We start from the raw sequence: 21,406 nt of genomic DNA, 5'->3' as shown, positions 1-21,406 counted from the left end.
AATCTTAACATTCCTCAGGTGTAAGAGTGTCGTGATGTGGCAACTTTGAAGAAGTCAGCTAGAGAAATCAAGCTGGCCAGATGTGACAGTACCACATCTGGAGAATCCATGAAAAAGAGTTGTAATCAGTGCAGACTATAGCCTATAAAACAACTTGTTTACTCACTTCTTAGCTGTTTTCTTTCTTGTTTTCTTTGACTGGTTATGAGTGTGTGACAAGTAAAACCCAGTTGATTGACTTTGAATACATTTCTGGTTGCAATTTTGTGAAACAGGACAACGAGCCAAGTTTTTAATAAACCAAGTTTTCTTTAATATTTTGTTTCACAGAAACACAGGACCAGTGCAGACATTACGAAGCAGGATTTTTCATCATAAACTGTTTTTACGCCACTTTATCACTTTTACTATATGACTCACTATAACTCAACAAGTTGATCCTTTCTATACAGATCTAACTCAACAGTGTGAACAATGTGATGTTTGCAAGGAATACAAATTTCTGATTTGCATAAGCTTGATATCTCAACTAATTTAGAGCAAAGTGCCATTGAAATGCAAAGTTAGCTGGACCCTGAACAAACATCAGTTTTAACATGTATTGAACAACTTTTTAATGGTTCTCTGCCTGAAATATGTGTCACTAGCATGTCTACAAACCCCCCGAAAATGAAAAAAATCCATTCTGCTCCTGTATTGATTTCTCCACCTTTCTGTGAATGTGTGCTGAAACGAGCCGATCCAATTTTCGTGAATGTCGTACGTCACAATGTGTTCCGGTCTGTAACGGTTTTTCATTCCCTACACACGTGTGCTAACCTGGTGCTAGCAAGAAACTTAGGAGAATATACTTTAAAGACATGTTTTGGGGACCTCTTAGACCAATATATTTTGATGAAAAAGAGCATAATATGTCACCTTTAAACAATCTGTTGGGAGGAGTATTTTGGGAATGGGAAGCACAAGTGCACAAGCATTAAAATATCTTTACCATTTAATACTGACAAACATAAACCAAATCCCACTGAACTGACATCACAAAAAGTACTGACACTTTTGCTTAACCACACATAGACAGTGAGTGGATGTGCAATGCATGACAAGCTTTTCACATGAAAAACAAACCATTTAAAGCATTTATAGAAAGATGTTCTCACCTACACAACGTTTAACAGGTTGTAATGAATAAGCAGTGTCTTGTTTTAAAGGGTATTGCTGGCATGATTCTATTAATCAATAAATCTGATTAAAAGACCAAAAGTAAGACATAAGTGCATCTCACAGGACTATCTGACCCATCCAAATCCTTTCATCCTCACTAGTTCATCTGTGTGTCCTCTGATGTTGAGGATTATTTACAGATTTGATATGGTCCATAAATCTCTGTACCTCCAGTGGTATCACCGTGTTTTTTCATCCTCACTCTATGCTCCAAGTACATCACAGATTTTTAAAATAAACTTAAAATTTTTGAGCTTATAACTCTTTTCTAGCATTAGTAGTATGCTAGCATGCTGCCACTGTTAACAATTCAGTTTGGTTAGTTTCAAGATTTATTTTGAGAGGTAAAATAAGCATTGATGTTAGCTAGCTACAATGTAAGCTAGCAACAACATTAACAATGTTAGCTAGTAGCCCATTGATGTTAGATGAAATATTAGCAAACATTAGCTAGCAATGGCAGTAGCTTGTGAAAATGTCAAATATCAATACCATTAGCTAGCGTTTTTTGGCTAGCTGTAATGTTAGCAAATGTACTAACTATCTTTCTTTTAGTATCTTTCCACAAAGGATATTTTCAGCTCTAAAGACCTATGATTGCTAACCTAAACCTCATCACATAAAGCTTTTGCTATCACAGCTTTTAAAATATTTCAACTATAACCACACCATAACATAGACATAGTTTAAAAATTGATAGTTAATACATTAATTGATGGTTTAATATTTGTTTGTTTTTCAAGCGTTTACAAACCACGTTATGTTAATAGCACATAAGTTAGCTTGAAGCCAATCTTTCTCTCCTTTTGGTCTTTCATTGGATTTATTGGTGCTAAAAATGCAGAACATTCTCAAAATGATCCCTTGTCATCATTTGCTGGTGGCTACATCAAAATAAAACTCTTTGTTCCTGCGCACAAGCAATTTTGTTCTGCATATATTTGCTTATAACCACCACATTTAAAACATTTAGTGATAAGATATTGCTAACTCCTCTCTTACTATTGCATTTGACAGTGACACCAATAAGCCTCCTGCAAACTACCGACTCAAAGTCTGCATCAAACACCTATTAATGAACAAATCTCCCAATAAGATTCTTCTCAGAACACCATGAAGCACTCTCCATCCTGCTGTTGGGATAAAAAACAAAAGTCTACACTCGTCCAGTGTCCTTCATCCTGTGTGCTCACAGACACGTTTCAGGACTGGATGCTGTGTGACCATTTTGTTGTGTCTCTTTCAGAAACTTTTCCACCTCCTGTGAGTCCACTGTGATACTCTCTGGCCTGACTACCTCCTCTGTCTCCTCGTCTGTCCCCTCTTTTTCCTTCCTATCATCCTTCTTTGTCTCCTTCTCTTGCTCCTCTTTTGCTCCTTTCTCTTCTTCGTCAGTTGTGTCTGCAGGTTCGCTCCATGCCTCTGTCTTGGTGTCTTCTGTCACTGCGATGTTCTGGAGTTTGTCTGCAGGTGTTGGAGACTTCTTTTTGATGAAAAGGAAATTACAGGTAGCCAGAACCACGGCGGAAAGGACCACCTCGCTCCCTGCCAGCAGGAAGATGTACATGTAGTTCTTGGTGGCGTCAAGGAGCCGCCCTAAAACAGAAAATGGGGAAACAGGTAAATAGAAAGAAATGAATTGGATTTCACACAGTTCTCAGTTTACATATAAATGTAGAATCTGTGTGTGTGTGTATGCACAAAGGCGTAGTAATGGCAGAAATTCATTACCGCACAGTTACTGAATTGCGTAAATATGAGTAAAAGGGTTCAGTTTGTGTGTATTTTTGTGTATTATTGTTTGTAGTCCCATTCAGGGCACTGGTAATCTGGATTTGGTTATCTTTACAAGTTTGCATTTGTATCAGGCTGGTCCATTCCACATTTTCTTTGAAAAACCGGGACAGAAGCAAGTTAGATCATATAATCCCAGATAGAAATATAGGATTTCTAATTCTGGATAATTCTCAAGCAGATAAAACTTTTCAAACAATGCTTATTTCAGAAAGTGAATGAGTTTTGCTTCCACTTAGAAGATGTTCATTGTAAGGACATAATTGTCACCCTGCTTTTTATCAGTATTACCACTAGAGTATAAAAATCAAGAAAGCTAACTGTATGCAAAAAAATATTTGAATAAGCTGGGTTCTTCAGTCCAACATTTTTATCTTATAGTTTTTGTGATATCTGACCTGCACTAGGTGGCCCCACCAGCACAGCGATGGCCTCCATCATCAGGACCAGGCCGATGGCGCTGGAAAACTTCTCAGTACCAACAATCGTCATGAGGACCTCAAACTGCAGAGCACCCACCATGCCGTACGAGATGCCGAAGAAGATGCAGAACACAACAAGCGATGTGTAGTCTGTTGCCTGGATGCAAAAAAGACAGTAAGGAAGACAGAAACATGTTTAGGTGTTTAACAAATGTTGTTTCCCTTTAAGTCCTGTCAGAGAGAACATTAACCCACCTGTGATCCGATCAGGTCAGTGGTTCCATTGAAGATCAAAGCAAAGCTGAAGAGGTAGACACATCGAGGCCGGACCCACTTCAGCCCGGCGATCACACCACATGTCGGCCGTGCAAAAATGTCAATGAAGCCGAGGATGGTGAGCAGCAGAGCTGATTTGGTGTCTTCATTCCCCATCTCCTTAGCATAGCTCACGACAAACACCGGGGGCACAAACAGCCCCAGCACCATGATGGACGCCGCCACCGTGTAGATGACAAACCCAGTGTCTTTAAACACAGAGAAGTCCAGCAGTTTGGGCTTCTCCTTCTTCTTCTCTGTTTCATCTTCACCCTGCTCCTGGTCCTTTAGTTGGAGTGTCTTTGGGGGTTCCAGAGGTTTCATCAGGGCTCCACACACACAACAGTTCAACAGGAGACCACCCAGGATGAGGAAGCCCCCCCTCCAGCCGTACTGGTACTGGAGTACTTGTCCCAGAGGTGAAAGGCAGCACAGGGCCACAGGACTTCCTGCTGCTGAGAGTCCGTTAGCCAGAGGACGCTTCTCACTAAAGTAACGGTTCAGCATAATGAGAGAAGGCTGGAAGTTCAGGGCCAAACCCAGGCCTGCAGTAGAGGTAAGACAGCTTATTGGTACTTCTTTAAATGAGTGTGTGATTTAAGAGCTGTTTTTGTACAGCCAATGCAGGATTAAAAGGACTTTCTTTAAGAATAAGGGGATCGAGACTCAGGCAGCCTACCTGTGATGACACCTGTAGTGAGGTAGATGTGGATGATGCTGGTGGAGAAAGAAGCCAGGATCATTCCCAGAGAAGCGAAGAGTCCGCCGACCATCATCACTGGTCGACATCCGAACCGGTTCACCAGCACGCTGCACAGAGGACCTGCAGAGAGATTCACACTCAGTCAGGCCGTGCGTTTCTGATACGTTTGGCTTCTTCAAATGTTATGATTTTCTAAATGTCATTGTACTTTGACCTTCAGGGCCACCATACCACCTCTTGCACCTGTATTATAATGAATGTCCTACACATTTATGCACCCACCTGTGCCGTAGAGCATGGCGAGGAGGATGGAGGAGATCCACGCCGTATCGCTGTACCCGACCCCAAACTCTCTGATCAGCTCTTTGAAGAAGACGCTGACTGCTTTGGGGAAGGCGTAGGAGAAACCTGTGATGACAAAACACCCAGACAGCACCGCCCAGCCCCACCCTCCATCTGGAGCCTTCACCCCTCCAGGACCGGAGTCCACTGCCACGCCTCCCATTATGCACTGGGGCTGTCTTTAATGGAGGCAGGCAGAGAAGCTGGTGGAAAAACAACAACAAACAGTTAAATAGAGTTTATCTGAATGTACATTTAATTCACTTCTACAACATTAAAACAGACCACCAGCAATTAGACTGCTCCCAAATGGAAGAAAGTTAAATCATGCAGAATTACAGTTACACTTGATCATTACTAAATCATCTGTCATATAATTATCATTTACTGGAATCAACAGAGAATGCATTTGAGTGAGCAGGGTGTGTTTGATGACACACATTTACTTGTTTCCTGTAAAAATGGAACATTAGGGAGGATACAGTTTCAGATAATGATTGGATGCATATCAGCCGATAATGTTAATATGTGCTACAACCCCCTCCCAGGTCCTCTAACGCTGGAGGATAGAAGCACTGCCTCAACAATCTACTGCTCACTTACTGAATGAGCGAGTTACATTAACTTGGAGAACTTGTCATCTTAAGAGAGATTCAGTAAAATCTGAGGTGGTGCTTCCTTGAATGCAAAATGCTCAAGATGTGTCTTATGCACCTTTTAATGTTTTCAAGGAGCGATAAAGAATAAAATATCTTTAGTTACTGTATATCTTTGCAAGATTCTGGCATAAGGGACAATGTTTACTGATTATAAAAAAAAAACATATGGCTTGGTATTGGCTCCAGTTCTTGCCATATTTGTTTTGGTGTTTTTCTGCCTCAGCATCCATCTACACCAGTCTTCTCTCTCACCCCTCAGAGACAAACTTCAGGCATCCAATCAGCGCAGCACCTCATTATCATAGCAGCCCCGCCCTCTAGATCTCTGCATGGATAAGGAAGTTAGAAACTGAGAGGCTGCAGATCCTATGTTTGTTGTCACTGAATTCAAAACCTTCCTATATAAGACAACTAGGACATGTTATGAGATCATTATGGGACCGTTAAAGACTCCGGTACACTCATTTAAAACAGCAACTAAACAAATACACTATTAAGCTCAGATAGCAGCATGAGCCATATAAGTATTCATTCAAAATTATTTTGTTAAAGCATCCCATTGTTCGCCCATTTAGCTCTAAAACAGAATATGGGAAAGCAAAAGAGAAGTTCACATTCAGTATGGAGTTGAGGACACCGCATGAGGACTGGAGAAGCCTTTAATATATGACTGTCTGAGAAATATTAGGGTGTTTTGTCCTAACTGAGTGTACAAAAGTTTATGACAATACATCGGGACACTTAGAGAGGATGTAACATATGAGGAAGTAAGGTGAGAGTAGGATGCTCTTGACTAAGTCTGGAACCTGACCTCAATCCTATAATGTGGTTTACTGCTAAAGACCACATTGCCAGTCCCTCTGCCCCACCCTCATCTTCCCACACCACGCTCACAGACACAGTATGGCTGCAGCACAGGCCTGACCGAACCTTACTTACAGTAGATTTACATTTAGTGCAGAGATCGCTAACAATGTGAAGCTGTTGCAATGACTCCACCCTAAAACTGTCAATCCCTTCTGCCCAACTGTTGCAAGGCTACTTTATTTATTTGGTGCATTTAAGTGCATAACAAAAAATGATAACGTTGTCATCAGCTTTTCTTTCAAATCAATTTATCATGTTAGTTTTTCTTTTCTTGAATCATGAAAAATATTTCAAAATAAAGGTGGAGAAAAAACCTTAAAATGTGCCGTACAATAAAAATGAGTCAGACAGAAGAAATGAAGTCATACAATCAGTCAAATTCAAAGATATTATCCATATTAAACATACAGCCCGTACTACAAACTGACTGCAACAGTTTCCCTCTTCATCTCCAGCCTGGGAGTATTTACAAGCAGCAGTAACTAACCGGTGTTAACAGAAGATAAACTGTGTCCCATCATGCTTTGTAACAGGCCCCTGTTGGCCCCCTGATTTATAGAACCACCGTGTCTCTCTCTACCATCACACAACACATTAGCACTACAGCAAAGAGCATCATCTCTGTATCTGTAGTCATGTGCATGAATCATGCAAAGGACAGTGGTCAGGATGGTGGTCTGTTTGTTTATATTCTTGAGTCTAATGAGACATGTTTCTCTATTTACATTTCTACAAATAAAAGCACTAAAAATATCCAGCAACTGGACCGTAAAGACACGTCAGAGGCTCCATCAGCTGATATATAACCTGTGGTAAAAATGCGGCCTGGGCTCAAGCCAAAAACCAGTCAGGAATCCAGTGTCTCCGGGTAACACAATAATTCCAGCCCCATGCTGACGTGACTGGCCTAAAAAAAACCTATTGACCATTAGCGTCTGTGTGAGTCCACAGGGAAATATGCTGCATTATTACACAGTCAGTGTATCTGAAAATATCCTGAAGTCACTGTGAGGATTATTGTTGTGACTTTAACATCAGCTTTCATAACAAATAAACGCCTTCTGGGTATCCTTGGCAGTCAGACACATCCTTAAAGAAACATTCTGTGCCAAAAAGGAATCATAAACTCACGCAGCTCTGCTCATCAGAAAGCAATACAGGTACACACAGATTTGTTAAAGCGGACAGTCATGACCCAAAGTCCTCAAAAACTCTCACATTAATAATTAAAAATAATACAAGTGTTGAATTCTATAAACATTGAGCTGAAATGAGGGAACAATTAAGGTTGCATTAATGACATCAGTGATATAACAATGACAGAGAAGTGCCAAAAATAGAAGTTCCTAAACTGGCCACTTGACTGGTTCCAAAAGTGAGTCAATATCCATTCAGTCCCAAGTTCAAATACTAACTTTAAAGTAGCAAAGTGCCCAAGTCATGGTTGTAGTAACAGATGGCAAAACACTTTAAAAAATGGCAACTTATTTCAGCGTATGTTGAAAAAGGGTTTAAAAGAAGTCGCAACCTCCAGGGCTAAATCCTGAAGTTCACACATAGGTGCCAAAAGCTGCCGTTCTTTGAGTGGCCACCAGAGGCTGGTCCCAAAACTGAGCTCCGTTCAGAGTGCTACATCAGATGTCAAACTTTAAAGCAGAAATTAACTGGGTTAGAGCAAGCAGCATCCTCCGGTCTCAAACTATGAAGCCCATGCGGAAGTGTCATAAACTCCAATTCATAGAGTGTTTGCTTGAGGCTGGGTGCAGAAACCACATAGACACCAATTCAAAAAAGACGATCTTTGCAGCATTAATAAACATGTTTACAGCCTGGTTCAAAAAACGGCTTGGCCCTACGTAGCTAATTTCTCTATCGGCACACACTGTACGGGGGTTGAATATTTTTCTAAGGTGATGGTTCAGAAGATATTAAGATAATGACTTTTTGCCCAAATAAGGACATGATTGACTTGACTCCCGGTAGGGAACACATAGCTGTTGGCTAAGAGGCTCAAACTCCGCCCCTGTACGTCACACTCTTGATTTTCCTCATTTCCAATATGGCTGCCGCCGCCGATTGGCTTCAAAACAGTGCTCAGGAACAGATGGGTGACATCACGGACACTATGTCCATATTTTATACAGTCTATGGGTTAGAGCCAGTGGAGCTTTAAGCCATGTACTCTTTACAATAAAATACTTTCTCAATCGAGCTTAAACTCTGGGATGGAAAAATTAAACAGAGGTGGAAATGCTTAAACTGCAGTATCTTGAGTGTCCACAAGAGGCTGTCTCCAAAAACCAGTCAGTCCCCATAGAGCTCCATGTTAAAATGTCCAACTTCACATCAGAAATGAACATGTTTACAGCCTCGTACAAAAGCAGTTTTGGTCTCTGTAGCTCTTTTTTTATTCATGGCAACTGTCTGGGCTGGATTTATATATAACACACCTGCTGATATTAGCTTTTAGCCCACAGTTAGGGGCGTGGCTTTTTTGGAGTTACTGGTGGGAGTTGCTAGCAGTTACCTGAGCTAATTCAAAATTAACATGCATAAAAGCATAAAACAGCCTCATAAATAAGCAAAGTCAGATTTTTAAATCACTTAATGAAGGTTTTAATGTGTTTTAATTGCATTATCTATAAAGAGAGGTTTTAGTGTAATGTTAAAAGACATCTGACCTACTCCGTTTGTAGGACATGAGTCAGACAGAAAGTACATTGTAGTTATTTAAGGCATTACAGACATTCTTATAAACTGGAAAGTCATTATATACCTGAAAAACAAATTAAGTGAAAGAAAATTAACTTTTCTTCATCAGTTCCATCCTGCACCTAAAGAAAGACAATACTTCTTTACTAGAACTTCTTATCTACTCTATTTTTCTTTCCAGAATAATGTGGCACATACAAAGAGTATGGTATAAATAAAGATTTGAATGAACTGAAACAGACTGTCCTGATTTCTTCTATGTATAACACAGCATGCGGTTAAACATGCCGAGCCTTTGTACAACCTGTTCCCACAAAACATATAATATCACACCTTTGTCACGACGTGGACGTCAGGCTGGTCCCATCGTGCGTCAAAACGTGCATCAAAACTGGGCAGTCACGCGATATGTCTTCAGGGGGTCCCACGTATAAAAACGATACTATTAATATTAATGTGTCACTGTGATGTGACAGACGCCTCCCTGTTCAACTATCATAGGTCCTACATTTACTCCCACCTGTGCAGCAGAGGTTGGATTTTTTTTTCATCAGCAGTGATGTCAGCGTCCCAAAATGCACGCCCTGACAAACTGTTGAGCGCCTTACCGGGTGATGCTGCTGAGATCCGTCCCTCCTCCTGCCTCCTGCCTCAGCACCGGAGCGTTTCTGCTCGCACGTCTGCCTGCAGACCGTCAGAAGGGCACTGAGCTCCCAGGCTGCTGGGTCCTAATGCCCACCCTGCCCTCAGCATCCTCACTCTGCAGAACAGACTGTACACAAGTGGACCAAGAGGGGCTTTAAAATGCATCCTTTTATTCTTACCAGATCTTAACAGGGGGGACTCCACTGGTTAGAAACAAGTAGTCTGGTTCTCTTCGTAGAAGTCAATGACTAAATGAACCTACTTTAAAGCACCCTTTAAACCAGGACAGATCTGAGCCATGTGTCCAATTATCATGGTCCAAAGTATCAAACTGGAGACTTCACAAACAACTACTCTGAAACCGGCTATGATTAAACTGAATATTTTTTTTAGCACAGATGCCACTTATCTACCAGAACTAAATAATAATTTTAGTATTTTTTTTATTTTTTCAGACATTTTGAAGAATGTGAATTTATCCAAAAAGTCATATGGTACACTTTAGGTCCTGAATGACTTGGATGGAATTTTTGCAATTTGCAAAAGGCAGCAACTGCAACCTGAAATTTGCTTTAAGTACAACCTAAATAAAACTCTGAAAAAAAAAAATATTGTAAGGTACAGAAGATTATATGGGCCCCCGGATTCTTTATAGGTCTGATGTTTTTTTTTAAATCATAATTCTGACTTTAATCTCAGAATTCAAACTGTAATCTCAGAATTCTGACATTAATTTTGGGATTCTGACTCTAATCTCAGATTTTCTGACTTTAATCTCAGATTTATTTTACTTTAATCTTGGAATTCGGATTCTATTCCTGGAACTCTTTTATAGGTCTGATCTCAAAATTCAAACAGTAATCCGGAAATTCTGACTCTAATCTCAGATTTCTGATTTTAATCTTGAAATTCTGACTCATATCTAGGAATTTTTAATTTAACTCAGAATTCTGATGTAATCTTGGAATTCTGACTCTGATCTCGGAATTCTGACTCTAATCTCAAAATTCAGACTCTAATCTCAGAATTCTGACTCTAACTTGGAATTCTGATTTTTATCCAGGAATTCTGACTCTAATCTCAGATTTTCTGGCTTTAATCTCAGGTTTTCAGACTTTGATCTTAGAATTCTGATTCTAATCTCAGATTTCTGCCTTTAATCTTGAAATTCTGACTCATAGCAAGGAATGTTTACTTTAACTCAGAATTCTGATGTAATCTTGGAATTCTGACTCTGATCTCGGAATTCTGACTCTAATATAAAAATTCAGACTCTAATTTTGGAATCCTGACTTTAATCCCTGAGTTCTTCGGAAGTCGTAAATCGGACTCTAATTTTGACTTTAATCTTGGAATTCAAACTCTAATCTCTGAATTCTGATTATAATCTCAGAATACTGACTTTAATCTTTGAATTCTTACTTGTGCTATTGTGCTATGGAATTTGAAAAAAAACAAAACATAATTGTATGAGCAATCTATCCTCATTGATTCTACTTTTTCTACGTTAAATGAGTATGTTTTGGTTTTCATGTTTTTTAGACTCTAAGCTCGAGTGAAATGAATTGAAATTAAGATGAAAATCTGCAGAATTATTAATAAAGGTAAAAAATGAAAACAATTAGTGCAGCTTTAAATCTTCAGGGGGGTCTTCAGTGTGTTTGCTTGCTGCTGGGTGTCTTTCTGTGTCACAGTCACCTAGTTTCTGAATGTTTGTCTCCTCTCTGACAGATTCAGTCAGGAGAAAACTCAAATCAAGCTTCACAACGTATTCTCGGTTCTATTTTTAGACTATCTTCTACCATCTGCTGTGTTGTGTAAATAACTTAATGTAAACACTGATTATATCTCCCGGTTACTCCTGTCTCTCCAGTTAGCAGCTTGTGTGTGTGTGTGTGTGTGTGTGTGTGTGTGTGTGTGTGTGTGTGTGTGTGTGTGTGCGTGTGCGTGCGCGCATGTGTGTGTGTGTTGAGCTCCTGTGATGTAACAGCATCGATCAGAAGCTCTGCTGTAGTAGGTGTGTTTCCTGTGTTCATAATGAGGGAATACATATACTTCTGTGTTACTGAGGGGAAAAGACTATTTTTCTGACGTCAATTTCCCTTCCTGCACGTGTGCTCCCTAGGGACTCTCATACCTTTCCCCCCTGAAGTTATTCACACCACAACTGCTCCAGTTTAGTCTCAAAATGCCACTTGATGCAGAAATCTGCCTCTTATTTTTTCCACTCTGATCAGTCTCCTCTCTCTGAGCGCTCTTTGAGTTTGTCAATGTGGATTTTTCTCCTCCTGTGTGTGTGTGCGTCTCTGCACACCCTGCAGAGAGGAACAGTTGTGTAACTGTCCTCACAGTGCAGCATGCAGGTGCACATGTTACCCCACAGCATCCCCCAGTGGATGGATTGAATCATTGCTGCAAGGAGCCCAGTACTGGACTCCAAAACATATTTTCTTGTGGGAATGTTAGAACCTAAAACTGCGAAAAGAGAAGAAGAGGCATAATGATTTTCATTATAGGAGGTAAACAATATCTATGTTTGCTTAAAGTTTGAAGGCAGAGAAACATGCTGCCTTGTTAGACTGTCTGCTCAGGAGACTCAGGTCTTCTGGTGTGGAGGGGGCTCTTCTGAAGTCTTTCTTTGACTCTGTGGCATCTCTGCTGTGGTCAGGAAGAGACTTAACAGACTGGTGAAGAAGGCCAGCTCTGTCCTGGGCTGCCCTCTTGACCCTGTAGAGGTGGTGGCTGATAGGAGGATGATGGCCAAGCTGTCATCTCTGATGGACAACATGTCCCACCCCTTGCAGGAGATGTTAACAACACTGGGTAGCTGGTTTAGTGAGAGGCTCCTTCACCCGTGATGTCTCACTGAGAGATACCGCATGTCTTTTCTTCCTGCGGTTGTCAGACTTTATAACCAACGACAAACACGCTGACCAAAGAACACAAATGCATAATCTGCCCTGTTAAGTGTGCTGCTTCCTCTGTCATCTACATTTGTTCTGTAGATATATTGTAAATTTACTTTAATTCTATGTCATGCCTATTTCTGTATGTATTTTTCTTAAGACATGCTAATTTACTTTTAATTACTTAGACTGAATATTAACTATTTCAAATGTGCGCTATTGTAATGTTTGCACTATCCATTTCGCTTCTGTAACACTTTAAATTTCCCTGTACTGGGACGAATGAAGGATTAGCTTATCAGTTCATCTCCAAACTGCAGCTCTTGAGGTCCAAGGAAGGTCAACAGGTGGACTGGTGACAGGGTCATGGGCATTAAAGGCTCACTGATGTGTGTGGGGAGTGAAGGCTGGCCTGTTTGGTCTGATCCAGTTAACATCATTTGAGAAATACTGCTAGCACAGTTAAAATATTAATGTTTTTTACCCTCAGGAGAGTGTGTGAACACGGCCAGGTCCTGAGTGTTAATCATTATTTCTAGTAAAAAGTAATATTTGAAAGTTTGAAGACATAGACTCATCATAATCCAGTAAAAAAAAACAGCAAATAACCTTTTACAAGAAAGTCCATTAAAACAAAACCGGGAATATCAGATTTCTGATTTTAATGTCAGAATTCTTTATCATCTGATCTTGAAATTCTAACTACAATTTTAGAATTCTGACTCTAATCTCAGATTTCTGACTTTAATCTGGGAAATCTGACTCTAATCTTGGAATTTTTACTTTAATCTGGGAATTCTGATTTAATCTGGGAATTCTGATATTAACCCCGCAATTCTGTCTGTAAACTCGAAATTCTGATTTTAATCCCGGAATTCTGACTCTAATCTTGAAATTCTGACTTTAATCTCGCAATTCTGACTCTAATCCCGAAATTCTGATTTTAATCCTGGAATTCTGACTGATCTTGAAATTCTGATTTTAATCCTGGAATTCTGACTGATCTCGAAATTCTGACTTTTATGATTTAATCTGGGAATTCTGTCTCTAATCCCAGAATTTTGATATTAATCCCAGAATTCTGATGCTTATCTCGGAATTCTGTCTCTAATCTGGGAATTCCAACTCTAATCTTGAAATTCTGACTTAAAACTTGCAATTCTGACTCTAATCTCGGAATTTTACTTTAATCCCGGAATTCTTACTTTAATTCCGGGAATTCTCACCCTAATCTTGGAATTCTGACTCTCATACAAAAAAAACAACAGCAACATGTACAAGTACTTATTAATTTATTTACAGTTTTAAAATACACAAATACAGTGGCATTACAAATAAGGAGCAAAAGTCTTAGGGAGGGAGAGGACAGAAAGATTTCCCATGAATCCACAGTGAGAGATGCATTGTGGGACATGAGCATCATCTCCACTGCACAATTAAAAACAATCGGAGACAGGAGGTGAAGAAAGGAGGAAAAACTGAGGAGATTAAGACATGACAGACTGAAAGAAACTGATCTCCCGTGTAAAGTGTACTTGCATTAATCACAGCCGTCATCAGTGACACGAACAGAGTTAATCCATCACTTTTTTCAAGCCCACAGGTGAAAAATATTAAAAAAACAAACTAACGGAGTGAGCGTTCCCAGTCCCTCCTTACACTGTCATCGTCATCCTGTACGACAGAGCAGGCACATCCTATACACAACAACAGAACAGACATGTACAAATTACCACTACAACCCGTCCCCCGTAAACTACAGAAAATGGCCTACGATACTTTCCAACCAGTCTACCACAAAGAGAATCTTCCACTTAAAAATCTGCAGGGTTCAGCGCTCTTCTACGCGGCTTTGACCTCCTTTATTAAGACAACACGCAGGCGTTAAGACTCCAAAACCTCTGAGAGCAAACCCGACTGTCTACCCGGACTCTCACATCACTCGTCTGCACCAAGTCTGAAAATGTGGGAGCTGATCCACACAGGGTTACAGTTTTTTGTAAGTCCCTACATCTGACCGTGATGTACTTCATTTATGCTGCAAAATATTAATTTATAAGGCCGATTTGTTTTGTTTGGCTGATATTATCATGGTGATCTAAGCCTGATCCAAGCCGGATCTAAGCATAATCAAAGCCTGATCCAAGCCTGATCAGAGCCTGATTTAAGCCTCATCTAAGCCTGATCCAAGCCGGATCTAAGCTTGATCTGAGCCTGATTTAAGCCTAATCTAAGCCTGATCCAAGCCTGATCCAAGCCGGATCTAAGCTTGATCTGAGCCTGATTTAAGCCTGATCTAAGCCTGATCCAAGTCTGATCTAGGCCTGATCAAAGTCTGATTTGAGCCTGATCTAAGCCCAATCGTAGCCTGATCTAAGCCTAATCTAAACCTCATCTGAGCCTGATTTAAGCCTGATCCAAGCTTGATCCTAGCCTGATCCAAGCCTGATCTAAGCCTGCAGTCCGGAAACAAGTATTCTGGTGCAAGTATCCTACTTCCAGTTTGCAGACAAGTTGCAGTTGTAATAAAATGTTGCCCCTGTGGTGAGTAAAGTAAGCCTAAAACTAAACCCCAGAGCTCATCGGACACCATCTGACACCCACGTAGCTTTTTGTACACTCATCAAACTGATATTAAGTAGCAGACGACAAACCAGTCTCCTCTCAACCTGGACTCGGCTCTGTGAAGTTTCAGGTCTGTAAACAACAACCAGAGCACGGAGGACAAGTCTTGGCTCAGATATCCTTCCCAGGAAAAATGTACCATCACCTGGAAGTTTGAATCACAGTCAGACGATGGCTGATTAGTTCTGAGATTAAGGAAAGGACAACAAATTCACTGTTGAGCTGATCGTCTCATTTTCAAGGACTTGTTTCTCAAAAACTGTGACGTAAGAGGACAAAATGTGTGTCACTCTGTTTGATTTAAGAAGCCCAAAATGTTAATGTTAGTAACCGAGTTGTAGGAATTGTCACCATAAGCACCTCACAGGTTGATTTCCATAAAATCAGCAGTGGTGGCATCAAAGAGTCCAGACAGATCAGATGTAACACTGACATGGGTTTAGTTGCAGAGACAGACGTGAGTGAAGTCCAGATAGAAAACAGACACAGGTGTGCTTAAAGTTAATAAAAACACATCTTGACCCTAAGCGTCAGCCGGACGGTCCGGAGCCAGATTTTGGAGTTGAAAAGATTACAAAAAAGTCCCCTCAAAGTTTTGAACCCCCCACCCTCTTTAAGCTCTACGACAGACCACACAAACACACACACAAAGCCACGTCACGATGCACCGATTCAAAATAACAACTCATCCATTCAGTGCGGACACATCAGCCCCCCGAAAATATTTCACTGTTTCCATTTACAGCTTCTTCCCAAAGCAGCACACCGCAGTCACAACCTGAAGACTGAAAGGAAAACGTGCTGCGCGTTTTTTGGATTTACAACAACATCCTGAGCAGGACAAAAAAAAAAAAAGACACAAGAACTGATCTATGAGCGCGCGTTAAAAGGCCGTTGTCCCGTTTTAAAACATATCAGTTATGCAAACTTCACATTTAAACCTATAATGCCTAAGAAGAGGAGATGCGAGCGCTCTTTCAGGACACAAAAAAAGAGCTCAGGCACCGTCTGCCAACACTGCCATCATGTGTCTTCCTGCTCTCATTGTTAAAATAAAGTCTCACACACTTTTTTCCAACAGCTAACAGACTCGTCACTCTCCATATCCTGTGAAGAACGACCAGCGGAGCCGAGAAGTTTAATGCTGAAGAACAAAAATAAGTAAAATCAAGAGTTGAAAAAAAAACAGAAGAAAAGATGCCAGAGGATCCATGGCTTCATCAACATCCAGGAGGAGGAGGAGGAAGGGGGAGTGTGTCGTCCATGGGGAGGAAGGAGGGAGGATGTGGCTGCTACTTTGCCGAGGTTGTTAAGGCAACCAGAGTGAACCCCACCCGCCCGTCTCTCTCTCTCTCTATCACAGACACACACACACACTCCTCTGAAGGGAACAAGAGCGCAGCCAGACTCTTGCATCTGTTGGTAGTCCTCCGTGTTAATTGAAAGTCCTGTGTGTGAGCGTGTGTGTGTGTGCAGGTGGTGCATGTTGAGGCCTCCATGGTGCACAGGTGGATGGGAGGGTGGGGGGGTTTCACCGAGGAGCTGCAGAGTGGAGGCCGCTGGGTGTGACCCTGGAGAGAGCCTGCGGAGGACAGAGAGAAAAACAGGCTTACTGTAAATCCTTTGTTTGTGTTTCAGTGTTTGACACTTCAACAGAAGAGAGAGCAGCAGTGTCCATGCTGCTGTTTTCTTTATTGTGATGTGATTCTTGGAGAAACTTAAAATGCTTCATCTTCCCCAAAAATCTCAACACACTGTGGGACCTGAAACTTGGTCTGAACCAATTTTAAGCAGCATGACTGATTCTGGGACGGGCTGGATGTCAGCTCCTCTGTGCGTCTCTGTGTGTTGGGACACGAGGGCTCATCATGACCCTATCAGCTGCTCCTGATTGGTCCAATGACTTTCTGGCATGTCAGAAATTTTGGTTAGAAATTGCTGAAGCCGTGTTCTTGCAAAGTGGGAAAAAAAAAGGAGCTGATTCTCCAACTCCAGGGCTTTTTTAATTCTGATTGAACAAAGTGTTGACAGCTGCAGCAATCACCATAACGCCCCTCCCTTGTCTCAGAGGTTCCTTTGAGTCGCTGCCGTAGACGGCCTGCTGCTGTAGACGGCAGCGCTGCTGTAGACGTTTTAGACTTCAGCTGCTACAGCTACTTCTACTGCTAATCACTATAATCTAACTCTCTAACTCCCCTCTATCCCTCTTTCTAACCCCAACTCGGTCGAGGCAGATGTCTGTCTAACATGAGTCTGGTCCTGCTTGAGGTTTCTGCCTGTTAAAGGAAGTTTGTCCTTGCCACTGTGACTTGCTAAATGCTGCAAAGTGCTCTGCTCATGGTGGATTAAGATGAGATCAGACTGAGTCCTGTCTGTAAGATGGGACTGGATCTTATCCTGTCTTGATGTTGGGTTTAGTTAATAATATAACACAGAGTACTGTACAGACCTGGGGTCTCATTTATAAAAGAGTGCGTAGAATCTCTACTAAAAGAGTACGTACTCCGAAAACCCGGAAATGGCGTGCGCCAAAAATAATTATGATTTATAAAACCGTTCGCACGCAAACTTTACGCAATGTTCCGTTTATAAATCACAAACCACCTGGAGATATGCGCACGTAGATCAGCCTCTTATTCCGCCCTTTTCACGCCCACATTCAACCATATACGGTCAATGCAAAGAGCTTTATGAATGAACATGCATACAAATGAGCCGGGAGATCAAAAGGTTCTCACGGTGAACCACGGCAACAACAAAGAGGAAGACAAACAAAATAAAGCTTCTGACACACAAACCGTGGTCCTCATGAATGAAGCGGAGGTCAGAGAGCACTTATTGTTTGTTTCTTACAGCAGGAGGGACACAAAAGAAATACAAATAAAAGATAAAAATATCGAGTTACTCCACATCGCTGCAGCACTCATGTATCCGCCACCAGTGCCAGAGCATCCACCATTCATCATTATGCACGGGTCTCACTGCAGTGTTTCATGTTTACAGGACACACACTTTTATTTCACATTACAGAGAGCTCACGTCCTTCAGAGATCTCCTCTGATATTATCTGACAGAAGTTTGATCCCTGGATATAAGTTTTAATGTGCTGGTTTCATCACGGACAGCTTGGCCTGCGCTTTGACTGATTATGATGATATGTAAGATAATAACTCTGAGAACCAGGCATGGCTTTACTCCACACTTTTCTCATTAACACAGTAAACACATGCAGGTGAGGAAGATGTGATCAGTGTGTGAGGCAGCCGTCACCGTGTCTCTGCGCTCCGCGTGCGCCGTACAGCAGTCTTTATTAAAAGTATAACTACACTCAGGGACTCTGCACAGAAGTCACTAAACATGACTCTCACTTTGCCCCGCGGCTGATTTACGTCCTCTGATGTTACTTTGGTTTTTACCTCCCGACGAACACGTTAGGATACGGCCCGTTGTTCCTCTACACTTTGGATGAAATGTGACGGTGAGACAAAGCTGATTAAATATTTGATGAACTTTAAGACAAGCTTTTATCTTTTAATGACAGCTTATTGGAAACGACTCACAACAGACACATTCAAATAGAATATGTAGATTGTACTGATGATGGTGACGTGGGTCTGTTAATATGTTGTTATTCAATGAATGAAATGTGTAAAAGGCATTAAAATATAATCTGACTTCAGTTCTCCCTCTCACCAACTGCGTCGCCAATTTCCCCCTGCCTCTAAACTGTACGTACGCCTGGGTCAGAGTTTGCTTACCGGTAGTCACATTTTCACGTCAAGTTTGTTTTTTATAAATCACAAACCTGGCGTGAAAACAGGCGTACGCCAATTTCAGGCCCCGTTTTGTGCGTAAGCAATCTTTATAAATGAGACCCCTGTTCTGTTTGCAAAGCGATAATGTTTGTTGTGATTTGGCGCTATACAAATAAAGATTGATTAATGAGTTGATCACCAAGTGTAAATTATTAATTAATAATGAAACTGTGAAAAGGAAAAAAAATGAGAAAAAAAATCACTTACATGTTCTTAAAATTTGGTTAAATTAATCGTAAATTTGGAGCAGCTGTTTGAAAACTTAAAAAAAAAGGGTCTTCATTAATTTTTTTGAAATTATCATCATTATTTATTTATTTATCTATCTAATTAATGGGAACCATAGGTGCCGGTTTGGCTTTATGGTTGAATCAATGCCCCATGTGCAGAGGCTTAACTAAACGATGACTTTTTGCTGACTGATTGCAGCCGTCCTTTCTGTTGCTAGAGAGTAAAAAGTTCCATTAGTTTCAAAGTGTGTGGAAAATTTCATGACTTGTGTTGATTTCCACACCCATGGAGTGACGCAAGCTTCTGAATGTGTGCGTGTTTGTGACTTTGTGTTAAAACATGTACAGTAGGCAAGTTAAAACAAGCCTCTGCCTGCGTCTCCTCTCTCTCTCTACGTCGTCACAATGACAGATTTAAACACTAAAATAAATGACCTGAAAGCAGACACACAAAGAACATCACCAGAGGAGCTGTTTTCATATGCATACAGAGGGCAGTGTCACACGCGTGTATATTAATGTATGCAAATGATTTAAATTATTCATTAGGAGTCGGGTTGTTAATGAGCTGCAGAGATCAAACTGACATAACAAAAGATTCTTTCAGTTCAACAATGAGTCCAGACAGGAGTGTGCTTCATGACGCTCTCTCATGAAAAATTATTATTGCTAATAAAAAAAATTTGATTTTCAGCGACTGAATTAAAAATATATTTTCAAAGGTCCTTATGGAAAAAAAACAAAAAAAAAAAAAGATGTGAACCCACACTTGACAAGTCTCCTATAATACAACCCCCCCCCAAAAAATAACAACAAATAAAGATTTAATATTTCAAAAATATGGAAATGTAATTAATTTAATAAATCAGCATTTAAAACTCAAACTACACTGACATTGACAAAGAAAAGTCTTTATTAAGTTCAAATCAAATCTATAAAAATGTTATGACTGTTTTAAATTTGATAGCACTGATTTCTCATACTGTGTATATTTTTTTCATAACCTGGTGCAATTTTATGTGTGCAATTACTTACATCACTACCTCTTCATCAGATAGAAGTGTACATAGTGAGTATATTTCTGTAATATTTGCCATATTTTATTGTATTCTATTTTTATTTTATTCTATTCTATTTTATCATTACTATAATTATTGTTATTATATTTATTTATATGAAATAAAACTTCAGTTAATCCTATAAATAGTAATGAAGATGAGGAGCAGCTTCATGAAGAGGGCTGTGAGATCAAGGATTACCGGACCACATAAAACTGTACGGGGCCAAAAGAACGAGGAGGGATACCCAAAGCTGTCCGAAGCCTCAAAAACAATCCACAGCATCCCATCCACCTCCACATCATCAGAGAGGATATTCTCAAAGACAGGATTTACAGTCAACAAAGCAAGGAGCGCACTTCTGCCCGTACACACGATGGTTTTCCTCACGTACAATGTGAAAAGACTCAAGTGGACAAAGACGCGATGAAAGACTGTTTTAAAAGGTCCTGTTAAGAGATTTAAAAACCCTTTAGCTGGTTCAGGTTTGATTTTGAACATTATACAAATGTTTAGTCTTAAGTTGGACAAACTACCCTCCGCAGCGCTGCTCTCTGCTGTGTGAACACTGTTTAAATATCTCCTGATTCCTTATTCTGTAACGGCGCGTTGTTCCATGTTTAACGGAGGGTGGCCTTATTTGAGTTTTCTCTCCTTCATCACCTCGTTGTTTTTGCAATATAGATTTAAAAAATCTAAGTTTTATGCTTATAATATTCTGTTGTCCCTTTTACTTTAAGCTACGAGTCTCTTAATTGTAAAGGGTTATGCGTAATATTGTCATGCGGTCACCATCATGCAGACTTTGGGTCAATAAGGAAAAACAACAAACATTCGACTATTCGTCGACTATGGGAAAAACCTGATGAATTAGATTCGACTAAGCAAATCCTTAGTCGGGCTCACCCCTAAAAGAAAATCAAACGGACAACTTCTGATTCTAAAAGCCAGAAAAGGATATCCAGCTTTGACTCTACATCTGCACATTATTTCAGTTTCTGTTTCTGATGATGAAATCAGCTAAACGGCTCATTCAGTATGAAGGTTGCATAATTTTGCTGCATTAAATTAACTTCCTCAAACTCCAGCTGT

General features: G+C 40.5%; 2 protein-coding genes across 2 annotated transcripts in view; both read right to left on the bottom strand.

The window, feature by feature from the left end:
- Window positions 1-293: 293 nt before the first annotated feature.
- Window positions 294-9,698, bottom strand: si:ch211-234h8.7 (uncharacterized protein LOC561627 homolog). Its single transcript, XM_034711715.1, has 6 exons — window positions 9,369-9,698; window positions 4,738-5,000; window positions 4,432-4,575; window positions 3,693-4,297; window positions 3,414-3,594; window positions 294-2,817 (listed from the first exon to the last, which is right to left on the bottom strand). The coding sequence occupies exons 2-6, from the start codon at window positions 4,958-4,960 to the stop codon at window positions 2,411-2,413; spliced, it is 1,560 nt and encodes a 519-aa protein (XP_034567606.1). The 5' UTR covers window positions 4,961-5,000; window positions 9,369-9,698; the 3' UTR covers window positions 294-2,410.
- Window positions 9,699-13,861: 4,163 nt separating this feature from the next.
- csnk1da (casein kinase 1, delta a) overlaps window positions 13,862-21,406 on the bottom strand; it is a 36,229-nt gene continuing 28,684 nt past the window's right edge. The window contains exon 9 of the mRNA XM_034710706.1: window positions 13,862-16,793. Coding sequence (XP_034566597.1) covers window positions 16,743-16,793 — 51 coding nt within the window. The 3' untranslated portion in view covers window positions 13,862-16,742. The remainder of the gene's footprint in view (window positions 16,794-21,406) is intronic.

The sequence above is a fragment of the Notolabrus celidotus genome, chromosome 20 (genome assembly GCF_009762535.1).
Source record: "Notolabrus celidotus isolate fNotCel1 chromosome 20, fNotCel1.pri, whole genome shotgun sequence".
Taxonomy (NCBI): Eukaryota; Metazoa; Chordata; class Actinopteri; order Labriformes; family Labridae; genus Notolabrus; species Notolabrus celidotus.
This window is presented reverse-complemented; position numbering and strand designations above follow the sequence as displayed.

Bases quoted from the DNA above. Each gene is read 5' to 3' on its own strand.
- si:ch211-234h8.7 (XM_034711715.1), bottom strand. From the start codon at position 4,960: ATGGGAGGCGTGGCAGTGGACTCCGGTCCTGGAGGGGTGAAGGCTCCA. The intron at 3,595-3,692 runs GTGGGTTAATGT...TTTTGCATCCAG, and splicing joins CTGACCTGATCGGATCACAG to GCAACAGACTACACATCGCT. The intron at 2,818-3,413 runs GTCAGATATCAC...TTTCTGTTTTAG, and splicing joins GGTGGGGCCACCTAGTGCAG to GGCGGCTCCTTGACGCCACC.